This window comes from Epinephelus moara, chromosome 9 (assembly GCF_006386435.1).
Source record: "Epinephelus moara isolate mb chromosome 9, YSFRI_EMoa_1.0, whole genome shotgun sequence".
Lineage (NCBI taxonomy): Eukaryota > Metazoa > Chordata > Actinopteri > Perciformes > Serranidae > Epinephelus > Epinephelus moara.
In genome coordinates this window covers 5,873,471-5,892,034 of record NC_065514.1, presented here as the reverse complement: position 1 = coordinate 5,892,034, position 18,564 = coordinate 5,873,471, and the positions used below count along the sequence as shown (strand labels likewise).

The window sequence follows — 18,564 nt, the reverse complement described above, 5'->3', positions numbered from 1 at the left end:
GACAGAAGCAAAATAAAACTCACAAAAGCCATCTTGGTTCATCTTTCCACTGTTCCAACAATCACCAGCTCTGGTTTAGTCGAAATGAACCCTTAATTCACGCAGTTAGATGTGAAAACATGCTGCCTCTATATGGGCTAAAATTACTGATTATTTAAATGGAGTCTGGTGTGCTTGCCGACAGCAACTTCGGGGCTGTTTCTGATTAAACAAAAAGGATCTTACTCTTTAACAAAAGGGTCTAACTCTGTAGGGATCCTTTCATAATGTTGTCAGGATTATGATAACAATCTGAGCCTGTCAGTGGCAAAAACAAACACTTAAAGTGGACGTACATCAACGGTGCGCAAATGCCCTGAGTGGTTACACAGCAGCCAGTTTCATTGCTGTTAGACTAATTTAAAAATGGCTGTTCCCATGAGTCACTTAGACACAAAAACACGGGAAAATAGGGTCCAGGTTGAAAAAAACCCAAAGTTGCCCTTTAAGGATTCCTGCAGTGTTTTGGTAACGATGGATACCATTAAGAGTTAAGCTTTAATTGTAAAGTGGTAATAAAATATCAAGTACAAGTCAAGTGGAATGGTCTGAAAGTTGATTAAAATTAGAAGTAGTAGACTACTCTTGAATAAGCAGAACCTTTTTGGCTTGTGATCATTTTTGCCAAATTATCGCCTCCTCGTCACCAATAATGTAACCAATAGAACTGACTAGACCTGACTTTAATGAGTTTGTCATTAATGGTGCTGAGAGTTCCTCTGGCGTTAAATAGGTGTCACGTCATAAGGAAATTTGAGTTATACCATCCATGTTGTTTCAGAGGTTTAAACACAAACAACAATATGAAATTAATAATAAATAAATAAATAAAAATGAATGAATTGAGTCTGAAGATACTGATATCAGTCAAATGCTGCTGCCACTCTGAGCCACAGTGTCAGAAACCCACCACTTGCTCCTAACTTGGTCCCCTTACCTCCCCCAGTGTAACCAGTTTAGCTGCTACCTCAGGTTGTGTTCAGGTGTGTGTGTGTGTGTGTGTGTGTGTTGAGAGGACTTTCAGCTTTGCGGCGATGTCTTACGGCTCTCCCTCAGGATGCCGTCCAGGCCGTTGAGCTGGCGGAGGAAACCTCGGTTGGGGATGACGCCTCGGTGGTCCTTCACTGTTTTAATGGCCTCCACCAGCGTCAGGTTTTGTCTGATCATCAGGTAGGCCAGCACCAGAGTGGCAGAGCGACTCACTCCCACAGTGCAGTGGACCAGCACCTTACCTACACACACACCAACACACACACACAATGTGAACTTAAAATTGTGTATTTCCATGTTGTCTAAGTATTATGAAGGATGTACACACACACATTAACACATTCACAGACTAACCTCCACTTGTGAGGGCTTTGTGGATGAACTCAGCAGCAGGATAGAAGTTGACACTCATGTCGAAGGTGGGCGAGTCGTGAGCCTCAATGCCGTGATAGGTGATGTTCATGCCGGCGTAATGCTCGGCTCCACCGCGCCACTTGCTCTGAGCACAGTTGAGGATGTGTGTGATGCCAAGTTTGGCCAGCTCACGCCGGTCTGATGCAATATCTCTGCAGAGAGGAGATTTTACAGCCCAGGATCAGTCCATTAAAAGAGTTTCACATCTCTACATGTCAGTGTGATTCCTATGTTGAAGTTAAAACCACATGTACATAGGCAGCTGGGTCACGCAGCACCATGCAGATTTTTCTGTTTGACTGACAGTTGTGTGTGTGTGTGTGTGTGTTTTTTTTGACTACACAACTCCATATTCCAGCTAATTTAATGTAAATGAATATATGACAGTGGTGGAATACGATACAACAATGTAAAAATTCTCTGTTACAGGTAAAAGTCCTGCATTTAACATACTATTCTCTTATCTTTTTTTTAAATGAAATATTGGACAATTTTTCCTCTATGGGCTGCAGTTATTCAAACCATTCTTTGCTGACTCATGGGACACAAAGTGCAATAATGTGACATTAAGGAAATATCATGGGCATAATAATGAACATTCTGTATTAACCGTGCAAACTTGCTCAGCAAATTTATAAGTGATCCTACTATATATGAATACGCCTACAAGGAGACGCAAATCAACCAAAAAAGACACAAGATGACCACAGAGAGACACAAAATAATGACAACAAAGTGCAAAACATCCACAAAGAAACACAAAACAAAAGAGATGGAAGGGAACTGCAAAGAGACTCAAGACTCAAAAAACGGGCTAAACATCCACAGTAAGACATAACAGTAAGACATAACACAACTACGGCACTGTGCATCATATATATAAGCAGCCCTACAATGTATATGTATGTATATGCCTACAAAGTAACACAAAACAATCAAAAATTATACAAAATGACCAGAAAGAGATGCAAAGAAACTGCAAAGAGACACAAGATAACTATAAAAACAGGCGAAATATCCACAAACAGACAAAAAACGACAACAAAAAGACACAAAAGACCAGAAAGACCACAAAGAGCTCCAAAGCAACTGCAAAAAACCCACAAAATAACTACAAAAACGGGCAAACTCCACACAGGGAGACATTAAACGACTACTAAGAGACACAAAATGACCACAAAGAGACACAAAACAACCACAGGGAGACACCAAATGAACCAAAAAAAGACACAAAAGACCGCAAACTGATGCAAAGAAACTGCAAAGAGACACAAGATAACAATAAAAACAGGCAAAAATATCCACAAACAGACAAAAAATGACTACAAAGAGACACAAAAGACCAAAAAGACCACAAAGAGCTCCACAAAATAACTACAGAAATGGGCAAATTCCACACAGGGAGACAAAAAACTACTACAAAGAGACACAAATGACCTCAAAGAGACACAAAACAACCACAGAGAGACACAAAACAACTACTAAGAGACACAAAATGACCACAAAGAGACACAAAACAACCACAGAGAGACACCAAATGAACCAAAAAAAGACACAAAAGACCGCAAACTGATGCAAAGAAACTGCAAAGAGACACAAGATAACAATAAAAACAGGCAAAAATATCCACAAACAGACAAAAAATGACTACAAAGAGACACAAAAGACCAAAAAGACCACAAAGAGCTCCACAAAATAACTACAGAAATGGGCAAATTCCACACAGGGAGACAAAAAACTACTACAAAGAGACACAAATGACCTCAAAGAGACACAAAACAACCACAGAGAGACACAAAACAACTACTAAGAGACACAAAATGACCACAAAGAGACACAAAACAACCACAGAGAGACACAAAACGACTACTAAGAGACACAAAATGACCACAAAGAGACACAAAACAACCACAGAGAGACACAAAACAACCACAGGGAGACACAAAACGACTACTAAGAGACACAAAACAACCGCAGGGAGACACAAAACGACTACTAAGAGACACAAAATGACCTCAAAGAGACACAAAACAACCACAGAGACCAAAAACAGGCAAAACAACCACAAACAACACAAAACGGAAAAACAAGAAACAAACAAAAAATTATCTCAAAGAGACACAAAACAACCACAGGGAGACAAAAACAAACTACAAATAGACACAAAACCACAAAAAGATGCACAATGACTACAAAGGAATCCAAAACCACCACAAAGTCAGTCTGTATTGCTCCTGTGTCGGAGAGGTGGTGGGGCCTTTTGCACATCTGTGCCCTGGGGCCCCAGTGTCTCGTAACCTGCCCATGTATGTCTATTAGTTTTCAATGTAAAGTTTGAATCTGAAAAGTCCCCACTAACTTAAACAAATAAATAAATGCAGTGCAGTAAAATGTGCAATATTCTCCTCTGTGATGTCGTGGAGTGAAAATATCAAGTAGCCTAAAACTGAAACACTCAGACAAAGTAAAACTGAACATCTGTGCAGAGCTTGAGGAAACTGCCACTCCAGTATAGCTGGAGGCTCATGTTCCCCACTCCTCTGTCAGACTGTTAAGTCAGCATCTGCACCAACATTGTTCCTTCTGCCTGCCTGGACCTGCCTGCTGACAAACTGACTGAGCTGTAGCTCTCTGTGTCTCTGTGTGTCGTCCTGTGCAACTCTCATGACACAGTGTTGAGGCACGTGAGCATTTGCACTTTCTGCAGCTTTGTCCTCTACATCTTAGAAGTTCATGTTGAACTTTTATGTCCAATGCATTTATTGCAAATTTTTTTCCTAGTTATTGTTTTTACAGATACAGATTAAGGGTCCAGTGTTTAGGTGGGTATATTAGCATTTTACTGAATATAACATAAGTATGTTTTCTTTAGTGTATAATCACCTGAAAATAAAAATTGTTGTGTTTTCATTACTTTAGAATGAGCCGTTCATATCTACATAGGGAATAGGTCCTCATCTATGGAGATCGCCATGTTGTACCACCATGTTTCTACAGTAGCCCAAAACGGACAAAACAAACAGAAGCTCTAGATAGGACTGTTTGTGTTATCGCATTGGCCGTCATGGTTAGCAAAACACTGAAACTGCTTTATTAAGTTTTTAATGGTCTGTTTGTTTTGAAGAGGAAGATACCTCTCTGAATAATTCAACCTCCTGAACGTCTAGAACTTAAGTTCAGAAAAAAACCGTGAGCAGACGTTAGCAGGTGCTAGGTTAGCGGCCCATGTCCGACATGCCAAACATCATTAAAGAAACACTAATTTGTAACTTGACACTGCTTTATTCAGTGTTTTTACTGGTTTAAATCACCTGGTCAGTTTGTTTTGATGAGGAAGAGACCTCTGTGGATAATTCGGCTCCTGGTAAAAACCTCCTGAACATCTGGATCTTAAGGCCCAATCCCATTTCTGCTCCTTAAATCTTCCACTTGGTATTGAGTGCCCTCGTTTGCGAGATAACCCTTGATGAGGGAAGTGAGAAATATTAGGGTAGAGATCTTTCCCTAAGAAATGAGACACCACTTCACGCAAATCAGCATGGCCGACATGCAGGTATACGTCACGCGTAGTAGTGACATCTGATGAATCAACAGAGAAGAAATGCTGAAAACAGGAAGCACCTACGACGTCTTCTAGTTCTGATCGATTTTGTTCGGGTAAGTCGATTTGTTTAAATATTTTGACGCTGTGTTCAACTGAGTTGCTGATGAGTTTATGCTAGTCCTACCATCTGTTGTTTGTATAGCCTACATTTCAATCGCACAGCAACAAATTGTTTCCCAAAACTTGCCGACGTTGCTGACTTCGCAAGGTGTTTCATCTTCCACTTCGTTGAAAGTGTGGGTCGGGGCTCCCTTGGAATCGAGGGCGGGTTTTAAGTGTTGGAAACCACTTCCACTATGTCAATTCTGCGCACAACCAAGTGCAAGTGAGTTTTTCTCGGGGAAGTGTGGGTATTGGGACAGGCCCTAAGTTATCAGAGAAAAAATATGAGCAAGCATTGGCAGGTGCTGAGTTGGTGGCTCATTCAGTGTTTTTACAGGTTTTAATCACCGGGTCTGTTTGTTTTGGAGAGGAAGAGACCTCTGCAGATAATTTGGCTCCTGGTAAAAACCTCCTGAACATCTGGATTTTAAATGATCAGAGAATGAAGGTAAGAACACATTAGCAGGTGGTAGTTATTAGCCTGTCTCCAACAAGGCAAACTGCATTGGAGAAACACAAATTTGTAACTTGACCCTGCTTTATTCAATGTTTTCACCAGTTTAAATCACCAGGTCTGTTTGTTTTAGAAAGGACGACACCTCTGCGGATAATTCAGCTCCTGGTAAAAACTTCTAAATAACTGGATCTTAAGTTATCAGAGAAAATACAAGCAAACATTTGCAGGTGTCCATTAGCGGCCTGTGTCCAGCGAGCCAAACTGCATTGGAGAAACAGTCATTTGTATAGTAAAACTGCTATATTCAAGGTTTTTACCGGTTTAAATCACCTGGTCTGTTTGTTTTGGAGAGGAAGAGACCTCTGTGGATAATTCGGCTCCCAGAAACCTCCCGAACAATGAACATTGAAGGATTTCTAACCAGGAGAAGTTTAAACTGGTTGCAATTTTGCAGTCCTCACCACTAGATGTCACTAAATCCCCCTAAATCTTACACACTGGACCTTTAACACACAATATAACTTATATTTAACAACAATTTTCTAATAAATTAAGATGTATTGTTGTAGATTAAGTTTACTAGCAGTATATAAAGTTAATAAAATAAGCTCCACCTTTACTAGCTGCAAGAGTAGGGATGCTTAATGCATACATAATCCAATAATATAAATTTATCATTCTGAAATTGGTATTCTCCATAATTAGTGCTTTTATTGTTGGTGCTGATTTGAAATTGTCAATACTAATGTACATTTACTTTACATAGACTTTAAACGCAGGACTTTTGCTTGTAACAGAGTGTTTCTGTGCAGTTTTGCTTCTTCCGCCACTGCTTATGATGAAATAAATACAGCTGAGCGTGATGTAAACTCACTGATCTCCAATATAGAGTCGTGGCCACACTTCGTCTGCATGGTTGCATGCTGTTTTGCCCGTACACAGGAGCCTCTCCAGCTCGGACACGGTCAGGGTCGGGGACTGACGCTCGGAGTCCTTTCGGTTCGGAGACCTGGAGCTGCTCCGGGACCGGGAGAACCGGGACATGAACGCCATTTAATCTGAAAAACAAAAGAAAATAACAGATTTCTCTCTTTTAATGTTAAACCAAGGACCAATAAGAAAACATACAGAATAATAGAATAAAATAGAGTCGAATAAAGAGAGATATTTATTTATTTATTTATTTATTTATGGTGTGAATATTATCATATTAGATTATATAACAAACATTAACCTGTAGCTTTGTTTTGGTGATTAATCAGCTGCATGTCTCCCTGTGGTTTACACTATAGGGACCCCTCTGATACGTGCAGTAACGCATGCAGGCCCAGTGTCTCCCCATGAACCGTGCATGTTTATTTATTTACCTGTGTGTTGTTTTATTCGGTGTGTCGGTGGTGCTACAGGGCGAGCTGCTCCGCGGCCATGTTGACTCATTGATTTGCTGTGGGAGGATGGATGAGGGGATGAGAGCATCCACCACCAGACATCTTCAGCTCCGAGCGCAGCTCCTCAGCACCATCTTCTTCTCACCAAGTCCTCACCGAGACACTTGACTCCACAAACATGGCTCCGGTGTTAAAGCCACATTTATGCTGTTTTCATGAAGATCCAAGCCGCTACAGGTGACGTGTGTGTTTCAGCTCTGCTGGAATTATCCTTATTTTTATATTTAATTGTTAATGAGGGTTCATGTGACGTGTGCTGCAGTGTTTGGGTGGTGCTTGTCGCCATCTTCTGGTGAAATATGGGAAATCAGGAGGAAAAATGAAAACAATCCTACAGGTCCATTCAGCAGTGTTGGAGGAGATCTTTACTCAAGTAAAAGTACTAATACTACACTGAAAAAATACTCTGTTACAAGTAAGTTCTGCATTGAAAGTGTTAACTATGTAGGCAAAAATTATGTACCCATATTTAGGACAATAGGCTGCTTAACATTCTTAGGTTTTAATTTAATTTTGTGTCATTTTATTTAATTCCTTTCATAATATATTTCAATCTATTTTTTAATCTCTGTTTATTAGTTTTTTTTAACTAAATTGAATTGAACTCAATGAAACATTTTAAATTATTTTATTTTATTCTTATTTGATTTAATTTATTTTATTTCATTATTTTAGAATATATTTCATTTAATGTTTTTATTTGTTTTATTTTTTTAAACTAAATTGAACTTAATTTAATGATTTTCAAAATGTAATTACATTTTTATTTTATTTCATTCATGTTATATTTATTATAATGTTTCATTTAATGTTTTATTTGTATTGATTATATATTTTATTCTTTCTATATTTTTATTTTTATTTCTTTATTCAAAATGTTATTGTTTTTATTTGAATTACTTGATTTCGTTTTATTTTAATATTTTATACATTTATTTATTTATCAGCTAATAAACAAGTAAATTTGTTTATGTCATGCCATTTTAATTTGTATGCAAAAAAAATAAGAGGAAGAACAAGGAGCTTTATTGATTTGTTTTTATTTAAGGAGCTTTACTATATTTATTTATTTAATTTTTAATTTCATTTATTCAAACTTACTTTTTTATTTTATTTAATTTTTATTATTCAATTTTACTTTATTTTATTTTATTTCATTTTATTCTATTTTATTTTTATTTTATTTTACTTTATTTTATCTTATTTTTTATTATTTTATTTTATTTTGTTTTATTTCATTCGTAGCTTTGGAGGAGGGACCTGGGGGCGTGACGTAAAAATCCTGCGACGCACGTGTGAGTGCAGTGCGGTGGAGAGATGGCTGCTGAAAGGCTTCAGTTTCATGAAATGGGCTTAGACGACCGTCTTTTAAAGGTAACAAACGTTTGACATTGTCAGTAAATGTTCAATAAACTGTTAGTGAAACGTTGAACGTCCATTTTGAGAGTAAAAACCGGAGAGAAGTGACGGAAACTCGACGTAAATAAAGGAGGAGTTCCTAACGGCTGAGCTAACTTGTCTCGTGCATCGTGAACTATCACAGATGTGACGTGAATAAAAACGTTAAACCTACTGAAAATTAACAAACCGTATTTTTTATAGCTGTAGGAGAGGTCACATCATTTTCAGCGTGAGATAAACGTTTTGTTTTGTATTTGAAACGCTTCCACTGATACATGTTTGACAGTTCAGAACAACAAATTTAACGCTTAAAAACCTATAAATGCGACTTCCGGTGTGACACCAAAGTGACAATTAGGGGTTTTTTTTGCATACGTTGTAATTATAGTTTATCACTTTATTTGATTTAATGTCACCAAAAAATGTTCCTCCACAGTATTTTGATTGGGGTACAGATTTTGAAAGCCGTGCACTGGCAACGTCAGATCTGAGATATGCCTGTACAGGGACATAAGCTGCCATCATTTGTTTACCCCTTCAATGAATCCTTGTTGTTATTATCTTGATGTAGGCGGTTGCAGATCTGGGTTGGTCCCAGCCCACCCTGATCCAGGAGAAGGCCATCCCTTTGGCTCTGGAGGGGAAAGACCTTCTGGCTCGAGCCCGCACTGGATCTGGAAAGACTGCTGCTTATGCTGTGCCTGTCATCCAGCGCATCCTTGCCTCCAAACAGGTGAGATACAAACAGACATGATGATTCACTGAAGTGACTTAGCTTTATTCTTATATCCAATGCAAACGACAGTCACTGCTTCTTAAATCCTCCATAGAGATGTTTAAAGGTGTCAGCTCTGATAAATATGAATTACATACAAATAGATTTCACGGTTTCAGTTATTTGTATGAAAGACTGTGCTAGTTTCACAACTGCTCATGTGTTTGGGACAGAATGAGTCACATTTATACCTGAACAACTGGCTCAGTCTGACCCAAACCAACTTGTCTTGTGTTTTTGTTGTATGTTTGGATCATTTGCTCCAGTTGTCTTTGTAAATCTAATCTTATAATCTGTACGCCTCGTCTAAGATTAGTTGTGCAGTTTGTGCACAGCAAACGACCCCTCTGTCCTTAGACCCTTGATTCAGATCAGGAAAAACTCCCCAAAAATAAAACAAAATCGATATTTGATTCAAACCTGAGATTTTCCCTGTGTGATACACATATCACCCAGCTGTTCCTCATCCTTTCCATCCTCCTCACCGCTCACTCTGTGTTTGTTATCGTTCTCTTCAGAGCGTCCGTGAGCAGGACGTCAGAGCTCTGATCCTGGTCCCAACCAAAGAGCTGGGTCAGCAGGTTCAGACCATGATGAGACAGTTAACAGCGTACTGCTCGAGGGACGTCCGAGTGGCCGACATCACGGGGAAGGCTGACCTGTCGGCACAGAGGTCAGTCCATTTATAAATGCATTTGTGTGTGTATATACAGTGTATTCATATTACTAGATCCATAATTCTGCAGTTATTAAAAACTGCACCACTCCACACTGTACTACATTTTACCAGGAGTAGAACTGGTGCTCCTTACTGGGAATTGTAGAAGCACCAGCACATTTAGGAGCACTTCTTAAATCAAAATGCAGTGCAGCACATTCTTACATTCTCTGTCCCATCTGTGTTACAAATAACTGCTTTGGTGATAAATTAACAGTTTAGAGAAACAGCAGTGCGCGGATTCATTTTATTTAAAAGGAAAAAGTCACAGACTGGAAGCTACCGACCTCTGAAGTTCACTGGTGTTCACTGGGAACACAGGGAAACTTTCCAATGTTTACACCTCAACGATTTATACAATAATGTAGCTCTGTCAAGGTGCACAAGTGTGGGACTTGAATTTTGCGATATTCAAAACTGATACAGTAAAAGTGCCTGATTTTGAGTCAGACATGTTTTTAATTGAACATTTATCACTGTCGAGATTTTTCCAGCTGCCCAAAATTAAAAAATAAAGTAATTTTTACTTCCAGTTTAGTGAGATTTCTTATGTGTATCAGGGACTGTTTCAACGCATTTACCATAAAGGTCAGAATATGGGGGCAGTCAAATTTTGGCAGCAGGTGGCTGGACCAAGGATGTGTGAGTGAAGGCTGGCTTAATGCAGAAACACTGCCTCTGGACCGCTCGAGAAGTGCAGGAGGACAGGACTCGATCAAACTTGGCTGGCAGAGAAACAGACTGCAGTCAAACTAGCCGTTACTTGCGTCTCCATGGTCAAAACAGCTGCCGTTAAAGTTGTAGACAGACACAGGCAGAGCAGAGCAAAGTCTCAGAGTAAAAACTCTCAAGATTATTCTCCTGTCTGAGGTGTAACTAGATATATAACTGTGTGGTTGATGTTGTGTGTTGTGTTCGAACAGGCCTATCTTAATGGAGAAGCCTGATGTGGTTGTGGGGACGCCGTCTCGCGTGCTCGCCCACCTCAACGCCCAGAACCTGGTCCTGCATTCGTCCCTGGAGATGCTGGTGGTAGATGAGGCCGACCTGGTCTTCTCCTTTGGCTTTGAGGCAGACCTGAAGAACTTGTTATGGTGAGACCACACAGACTGATTTTAAGTCACTTACCTGAGGCAGCTGTACATGGGATTTTCCCCCACGTGGGGAGTTTAAGGAGTTGTTCCTAATCTTTTCTACCTCTTAAAATGAAGAAGTTGTGGCCTGAGTGTGGATATAAGAATACTTTTTCCTTCCCAGGGTGTTTCATAAGAAGGATTATTAAAAGCTTGAAGAGGTGAAAATGCAAATAAGTGGTCAAATTATTAACTGAAATCATTTTGTGATTCCTCAATTTATCTTCAGAGTCAACTGCTGATTTGATCTTTAAAGCTGTAGTTGTAAATTTTGACCACTAGAGGGCAGAATAACTTTAAAAAATAACCTGCTCTGTGTATTTTTTTTGTGTGTTTTAACAGTCATTTGCCAAAGATCTACCAGTCGTTCCTGATGTCGGCTACTTTCACTGAGGATGTTCAGACCTTAAAGGAGCTGCTGCTGCACAACCCTGTAATATCATACTCACCTTCATAATTATACAAAGGTTGTGTGTATTTGAGGAAACAGTTGCACGGTTTTAGTTTAGTCCTCAGTAGAAGCTGCAGTCAGAGAGTAAAGATACTGTACAGTGAGTGTCGTTGGGTCTGGTTCTGTCCTCACACCTGGATCTGTGTCCTCTCAGGTGGTCCTGAAGCTCCAGGGCTCTCAGCTCCCAGACAGCAGCCAGCTGCAGCAGTACAGCATCAAGTGTGAGGAGGAGGACAAGTTCCTGCTCATCTACACGCTGCTGAAGCTGCGGCTGGTTCAGGGGAAGACGCTGGTGTTTGTGGGAGAGGTGGACCGATGCTACAGAGTCAAACTGTTCCTGGAACAGTTTGGTATCCCCGCCTGTGTGCTCAACTCAGAGCTGCCCGTCCAGTCCAGGTGAGAGACGAGGGCAGTGTTTCTTCATGTCCTTCAAAGTGCAGCTCCTGTTATCTTTACAGTAGATGATTCAGTCCAACATGTTAATCCTCTGTCTTTCTGTTGATACTGATGTTTCCCTCCACCTCTCTGCAGGTGTCACATCATCACCCAGTTCAATCAGGGCTTTTACGACTACATCATCGCCACAGACGAACAGAGTTTGGACGACCCCACCGCTGCTCCACAGACAGCTGCAGGCAAAGGGAAGAAGAAGAAGGGCAGAGAGAGAGGAGGAAAGTGAGTTGTCCTTTTGTTTATTTTAAATCCACAGTGGTCACTGATATTCGATAAAGTTATCAAAAGGCCAGACTTTAACGGCTTCTGTACATTTCAGTGACATATTGAAGGTAATTTCTGTGTGATGTTTTTTAAAGGTCGAAGGACAAGGAGTACGGAGTCTCCAGAGGAGTGGACTTCCAAAATGTTGCCAATGTCGTCAACTTTGATTTCCCCACAACTGTGGAATCGTACATTCATCGAGTTGGAAGGTGAGTAGCGTTTCAGTTCAGTTATACTTTTCTTCACCTCAGGATTATGAATGCTTTTATCCTGGAGCACTGCAGAAGAAATGCATCTCTGATAAGAATCAAACCCTGATATAGTCTTTTTATTTATTTCTTTTTTGCAGAACGGCGAGAGCAGACAACCCAGGCACTGCGCTGTCTTTCATCGCTCAGACTGAGCTTGATTTGCTGTCAGAGGTGGAGGATGCGCTCACAGGAGGTAACAAGGACTTCCCTTAAAGCAGTTTTACTCTTAGGGATGTGACTGAATTTGATGTTAGTGACATTTTAGTCAGGTTATTAGCCAGTCCCTCCAGGATTTTGGAGAATTATTTGGGGATTATTTTTTTGGCCTAAAATGATTTTCCAGCAGCTTTTCTAAAGTCTGCAATGAAATTGTGTGAGCTAGAAAAAAATGCATAAAAACTTATTGTGATTTTTTTTTTTTGTACTGATCATTAAAAAAATCAATGGCAACTTTGTCCAATACATATTTTATGCATATGTAATCTCACCTCGATTTTTCAGCATGTGCAACAGATCTGGATGCTGTAACCTCTGTCATGGTGATTTGTCTCATTTGTTGTCCACGTGTTTCAGACATTTTCCGGGTGTATTTTGCAGTAAAAAAGTGTTGGTGATGATTTGTGACAATTGATGACTTTCATTTGTGCTCCTCTTCAGTGCAATTTATTCACAACGTTTCGACCGCTCGAAACGTCGTCATTTCACTCAGTGAATAAATTGCACTGAAGAGGAGCCCTGCAGTGTGCGAGCCTTTCTTTACCTGCTCAGCTTTCCACATTTTTGAGCTCAGCACCTGCACAATTTTGTTCGTGGATGTGCGTGCTTTTTGCTGCTTTTTCATTTGTGCTCCACCACAACGTTGCACGCAATACAAAATGGTTTATCCCTGCCTTTCTGCAGAACATCAGGGACTTCTTTAGGTCTTTAGCAGTAATTTATGTTAATAAAAGTGAGATGTCTGTGCTGCATTCATCTGCAACTCCATCACCAAAAACAAGGAAGTGAGTTAGGTGACATTGTGCGAAGGACTGCTATGATTGGTGAAACTCACGGGAAACTACAGCGATTGGTTGGGGTGATTAGAGAAAACTGCAAGGTTGCACAATATTCACAGGGATTGGTTGAATTTGTGTTAACTGTCACTATCGCACATCGCACCATCCTGGAGGGACTGAATAGTGTTCAGTCCACGAAAAACAATGGAGGAGCTGACTGTGTATAAATATGTTTATGTATTAATATGAAACATGTGTTTTGTTTGTTTTTTAGATAACGCTGATTCAGTGCTGAAACCTTACCAGTTTAAGATGGAGGAGATTGAAGGCTTCAGGTACAGGTGCAGGGTGAGTATCCTCATCTTGTCAGGACGGATGGTGTTTCTTCTCTGCTGTGTTTACTTCTGCTAGTGTTCATAAGGTAAAAAGGTTAAGAATTTTAAAGTACATTTGTTTATGCTACGCCTACATTTGAATTTCCCGTCTACCGTTTCTAAATACTTTTGTTTGTATGCAGGACGCCATGCGCTCAGTGACGAAGCAGGCGGTAAGGGAGGCCAGACTGAAGGAGATCAAACAGGAGCTGCTCAATTCAGAGAAACTCAAGGTGAGTGATGGCTACTTATCTACACAGAGAGGAATGATGGAGGTTGACGTGTGAGAGGGCGTTTTGTGATTGGATGTTTTCTGCTGTCACTCAGACATATTTTGAGGACAACCCCAGAGACCTGCAGCTGCTGAGACACGACAAAGATCTCCATCCTGCTGTCGTCAAACCTCACCTGAGGAACGTGCCCGAGTACCTCGGTAAGACACGAGCATCAAAATATATCTAAAGTAACAATAGTGAACGTACCTTCGCACAAATTTTATATTATTGTGTTATAACTATTATCCGTCATTTGTAACCCACCCTTCTCACTGATCTTCAGTTCCTGAGACACTAAAAGGTGTCATGAATCCACTGTCACACCGGAGGAGGAAGAGGAAGGAAAAATCAAAACCAGCCGGAGTCCTCAAGAGCAGTTTCAAGGTCAGACTCAAAAAACAAATGACATAAAGGTAACTGTGGTTCTCAGTAGCCATGAGAAAACATTTGAGGGCTCTTTGATGAGCAGAGCCCAGAGTTTGCACATCTTGTAGATATTATAAGTCAGGTTTTAGTTGTACTGTGTAACTTTAAAAACTGATGAGCTCTGGAATTATGCATGACAGAAAACCTGCACCATCCTCAGATGTTGCTGTTATTTATGATTGTTCTACAGTCTAAGGTCAGTGGCTGATAAAATGGTTTTAAAATGGTGTTTTAATTGTGCCATGTGAGAGTGAGCCCACATTCTCAATGTCATGTTCCCTGAGCCTCAGAAAAAAATGCACATGCACAAAGCTGATTGCCCTGCTGCAGTCTGAATGGCTGTTTGCCACACACTGCTGTCGTCACTGGCTTTTAGTTGTCAGATGTTTCTATCATCAACACTATCAGCAATGTGGACTGTCTTCTACAGCACGTATTGTAAAGTTTGTCTTAAGAAAAACTTGTATTAAACACTTATATTATTGTCACAAACCAAACCTCTGGTAAAAGTAAGCAGATTTAACGTGGAGCGGTTTTCACGACTGACTCCTAGCTTGTCAGAGATTTTTCCCCCTGCTTCCCGTGGGTGTTTTTCGGATCGGTCATACCTGGTCAAGAACAGACTTTCAGGATCTCGAGCATCTTACTGAGAAGATTGCTGAACATGAACGCAGCGGGACAGCGCAGTAAAATTGTTCAAACATAGTTGCCTAAAGTGACAGCGCATACAGGAAGTTGAGGAGAACAGGTAGGTGCTCAGACAGATTTGATCACAGGTGTTAAACTGCCAAGTGTGAAATAGTGCAATAAGTCATATTGTGTAGTTTTCAGGTTGTGCATCTGTGCAGAGTAGTAGTTACTCCACCATGTTCTTCCACCTATATCTGGGTTTTAGACTCGTAGACAGTATAAGACGTCACCATGTGCTCTGGGAACTATCTTCTGACTTAAAAAAATAACTAAGAATATAATCTGTAATGGAAATTATCAGTAGTTGTAGCCTTGTACTATCAGTACTATCAGTGGTCAAACTGTTTTTCCTGTCCGGTTTGAAAGTAATGATACAGTAGTTGTTGGCTACAATAATTGATCGTCTCTCTTGCAGAAGAACATTCGGGGGAAGAACCCACTGAAGAGTTTCCGATACAGCGGAGGGAGGAACAGGAAAGGCAAAGCAGGCCAGTCGTAGCTGCAGCTGCAGTACACATGAGTGTGTATCAGAGACTTTCCCCAAGAGGACGCTTCGGTCTCCACCGTCCAGATACATATAAATGGAGTGGACTCTGGATCAAATGGGTTTTTGGAGCTTTGTGGCCCATGGACGAAATGGACAATAAACATGGACTTCTATGAACTTTAAGACAAGTCAGAAATGTTTGAGGTTGGATTTTGTTAAACATGATATAACGTATCTCGAGGAATACAGTATCTGTATCATCTCTTTTCTAATGCATCTCTTCTGGAAACATCAGAAATGTTAATTAAAATGATTTCTTCTCAAAAATTGAACATTCATATTGTTGATCATATTTACAATGCTAACATACTGATGTTTAATGTTGGAAAGTATTTCAATCACCACAATACATGTTGTCATAATAAATCTCACAGATACTTCACATTTGTATGTTATTATGTCGCTGATACGTTAAAACTTCACATTTTTTATAAGGATTGAACAACACTGGTTAACGTGGTAAGGTTGAATTGCAAAACCCACTTGGTTATGATTAGGAAGGATCGTGTTTTGGCTTAAAGTACCTGGTTTTGGGAGCAGAATCCTCGCTGGAAAAGCAGCAATGTCTCTAAAAAGTAGCTGCTTTTCACGGCACTATCCCAGGAGGAAACACAGGGTTGGTAAAGAATGGGTTAGGTGGCTAAAAAGCAGCTGGAAACACAGCGATGACTTGTTAAAAAACAACTGGGTTTATTGATTGTTGGTCTTGAACAGTGGGCTGCAGCTTGGCAGGCGTCTCAACGAGGTGATTTACCATCCACCATCCCCTCCACCTCCATGTGACAAACCCATCTCATATATTACGTCACTTTAGAAACGCTGATATGCATTTAAAACGTGCAAATGTAACCTATCTGTGGTTTGCAGAAATATACAATGCCAACCCTTCTTCTTGCAACTGGGATGTTCTACCAGGTCGCAGATTTTGGCAGCTGAGGTGAGAATGTGATTCCACTTCCTGCAGCTGAGCAATGAGGAACATGTCTACTCTCTGTGCTGCATGAGACGTGATATGATACATGATATGTTCTGTGGTTGTCACAACAGAAAAGAAAACATACCAGGAAAAGACTGTTTCTGCCCCTAGTTCATTAATTGTGCTTCAGTATCAGAGTGTTTTCAGGCACAAGGAAATGTTCGCTGTAATTAAACTTTTACTTAAGGGTCATTTCCTGTTTGGTTCAGTTTCTAGTTTTTCACCCTTTTACACTAGACATCTTACTAAAGCGTCAAAAATATACGTTGTGTAGATTTGTAGTTTAATAAACATTACTTGTGTAGCCAGAGTTTAGCTGTAGAACTTTTAACACAAACACCAGAAAAAGTGTTGGTATTGTATGTTTCTGCAAACCACGGGTACGCTACTATACCCAAGTCTGTTTCAGCAACGCTGTGGTTAACACATGGTCAGGTTTAGGCACAAAAACCACATTGAAATACCCGTTTTTTCAGGATACACCCTGTTTTTCCTGGCGCTATCATTAGTGGAAAAACAGTGACAGGTTGCTACCCAACATCCATGTTTGGTACTCTAAAAGCGTCCAGAAACACAGCAGTGACTCGCTAAATCACAACCAGTTTTTGTGTTTATTGGTCTGTTGTGGCCAACACGAAGACATAAAATAATGGATGTAGCTACCATGATATCACCCATTGGTTTGTGGACTCTCGTTTCGAAGTTTTGAGTTCACCATTTCGGCCATTGCTATCTTGGTTTTTTGGAGCTAGAAGTGACTTATTTGGAGGAGAGGTTGGAGCTGTGGAGAAGCGACGGTGGATCTGAGTCATAGACTGTGGTGAGGCCTCGCAGACAGACTGTAACTCAAAGCGGCCCTGCCCTTAAATATACATCATTTTGGGCCTTAATAAAATGTGAATGGTACCTCGTCCGTACTGATCCAAGTGTCCTGAAGCCCTGACATAAAAAGTTGTTTGGAAAAACGTCATTTAAATTCTGTTTTTAGCCTCATTGTAGTCTTTAGCTCTTACTGCCTCTCTGTACTCTGTGCTCAGGTGTGTGCGCTTGCGCGAGACTGTGAGACATGGGCACTGCCTTCATGTGTGTTCACGTGTGTACACAAAGGCAGTTAGAGCTACAGGCTACAATGAGGCTAAACACAGAGTTCAAATGACGTTTTTCCAAACAACTTTTTATGTCGGGGCTTCAGGACACTTGGATCACTATGGACGAGCAGTATGGAGATATTTTGTGGTTTCAATTATGTGTTTTTGGACGTTTGAATCTGGGGCGCCGTCAGCCTCCATTAGGTGGAGTTGTGTTGCTGCCCCCTCTCCCTTTGCATCTCCGCAAGGGATGTGAGGACTCTTAAACATCACCTGAGCCTCCCTCGGCATATGGGTGAGTAGATAATGGCTGAATTTTCATTTTTGGGTGCACTATCCCTTTAACTATAACTCGATACCAGATGCCAAGACGGCACCTATTCATTCCAATGGAGTTGCTCACCTGGCACATAAGCCAAAAAAGTTTCCTAGCTTCTGGGTTTGCTTCCACAGAAAGCGGCCCACTGAATATGCACAGTAGTGTTTCTCATAGACTTTACGTTTTGAAAGCGTCATGGATTTTTTAATCGCCTTTCTTGGCTTGAGTAAGGCTTTACAAACATAAACCCGTTGCTCAAAAAATCACAGTAAAGATTCATAATATTTCACCTTGTTTTCAGTTCAAGGTGTCCTGTCAACAGTTTTACAGACGTGTCTTTTACAATGGTGGTCTATGGGGAAAATGCTTTTGGA

At 40.4% G+C, this 18,564-nt stretch overlaps 2 protein-coding genes across 2 annotated transcripts; one reads left to right on the top strand and one right to left on the bottom strand.

Moving 5' to 3' along the window:
- Nucleotides 1–406: 406 nt before the first annotated feature.
- LOC126395637 (dual specificity protein phosphatase 26) lies at nucleotides 407–7,274 on the bottom strand. The gene is made up of 4 exons (XM_050053251.1): nucleotides 6,974–7,274; nucleotides 6,481–6,664; nucleotides 1,384–1,595; nucleotides 407–1,271 (listed from the first exon to the last, which is right to left on the bottom strand). The coding sequence occupies exons 2-4, from the start codon at nucleotides 6,657–6,659 to the stop codon at nucleotides 1,060–1,062; spliced, it is 603 nt and encodes a 200-aa protein (XP_049909208.1). The 5' UTR covers nucleotides 6,660–6,664; nucleotides 6,974–7,274; the 3' UTR covers nucleotides 407–1,059.
- Nucleotides 7,275–8,307: 1,033 nt separating this feature from the next.
- On the top strand, nucleotides 8,308–16,187 carry ddx56 (DEAD (Asp-Glu-Ala-Asp) box helicase 56). The gene is made up of 14 exons (XM_050053677.1): nucleotides 8,308–8,428; nucleotides 9,027–9,188; nucleotides 9,749–9,903; nucleotides 10,872–11,042; nucleotides 11,424–11,514; nucleotides 11,687–11,928; nucleotides 12,064–12,207; nucleotides 12,345–12,458; nucleotides 12,599–12,693; nucleotides 13,770–13,843; nucleotides 14,013–14,102; nucleotides 14,197–14,302; nucleotides 14,428–14,528; nucleotides 15,676–16,187. The coding sequence occupies exons 1-14, from the start codon at nucleotides 8,372–8,374 to the stop codon at nucleotides 15,757–15,759; spliced, it is 1,686 nt and encodes a 561-aa protein (XP_049909634.1). The 5' UTR covers nucleotides 8,308–8,371; the 3' UTR covers nucleotides 15,760–16,187.
- The last annotated feature ends 2,377 nt before the right edge of the window (nucleotides 16,188–18,564 follow it).

Bases quoted from the DNA above. Each gene is read 5' to 3' on its own strand.
- LOC126395637 (XM_050053251.1), bottom strand. From the start codon at position 6,659: ATGGCGTTCATGTCCCGGTTCTCCCGGTCCCGGAGCAGCTCCAGGTCT. The intron at 1,596-6,480 runs GTGAGTTTACAT...TCCTCTCTGCAG, and splicing joins CGACTCTATATTGGAGATCA to AGATATTGCATCAGACCGGC. The intron at 1,272-1,383 runs GTTAGTCTGTGA...GTGTGTGTGTAG, and splicing joins CAAAGCCCTCACAAGTGGAG to GTAAGGTGCTGGTCCACTGC.
- ddx56 (XM_050053677.1), top strand. From the start codon at position 8,372: ATGGCTGCTGAAAGGCTTCAGTTTCATGAAATGGGCTTAGACGACCGT. The intron at 11,929-12,063 runs GTGAGAGACGAG...ACCTCTCTGCAG, and splicing joins GAGCTGCCCGTCCAGTCCAG to GTGTCACATCATCACCCAGT. The intron at 12,694-13,769 runs GTAACAAGGACT...TTTGTTTTTTAG, and splicing joins GGAGGATGCGCTCACAGGAG to ATAACGCTGATTCAGTGCTG.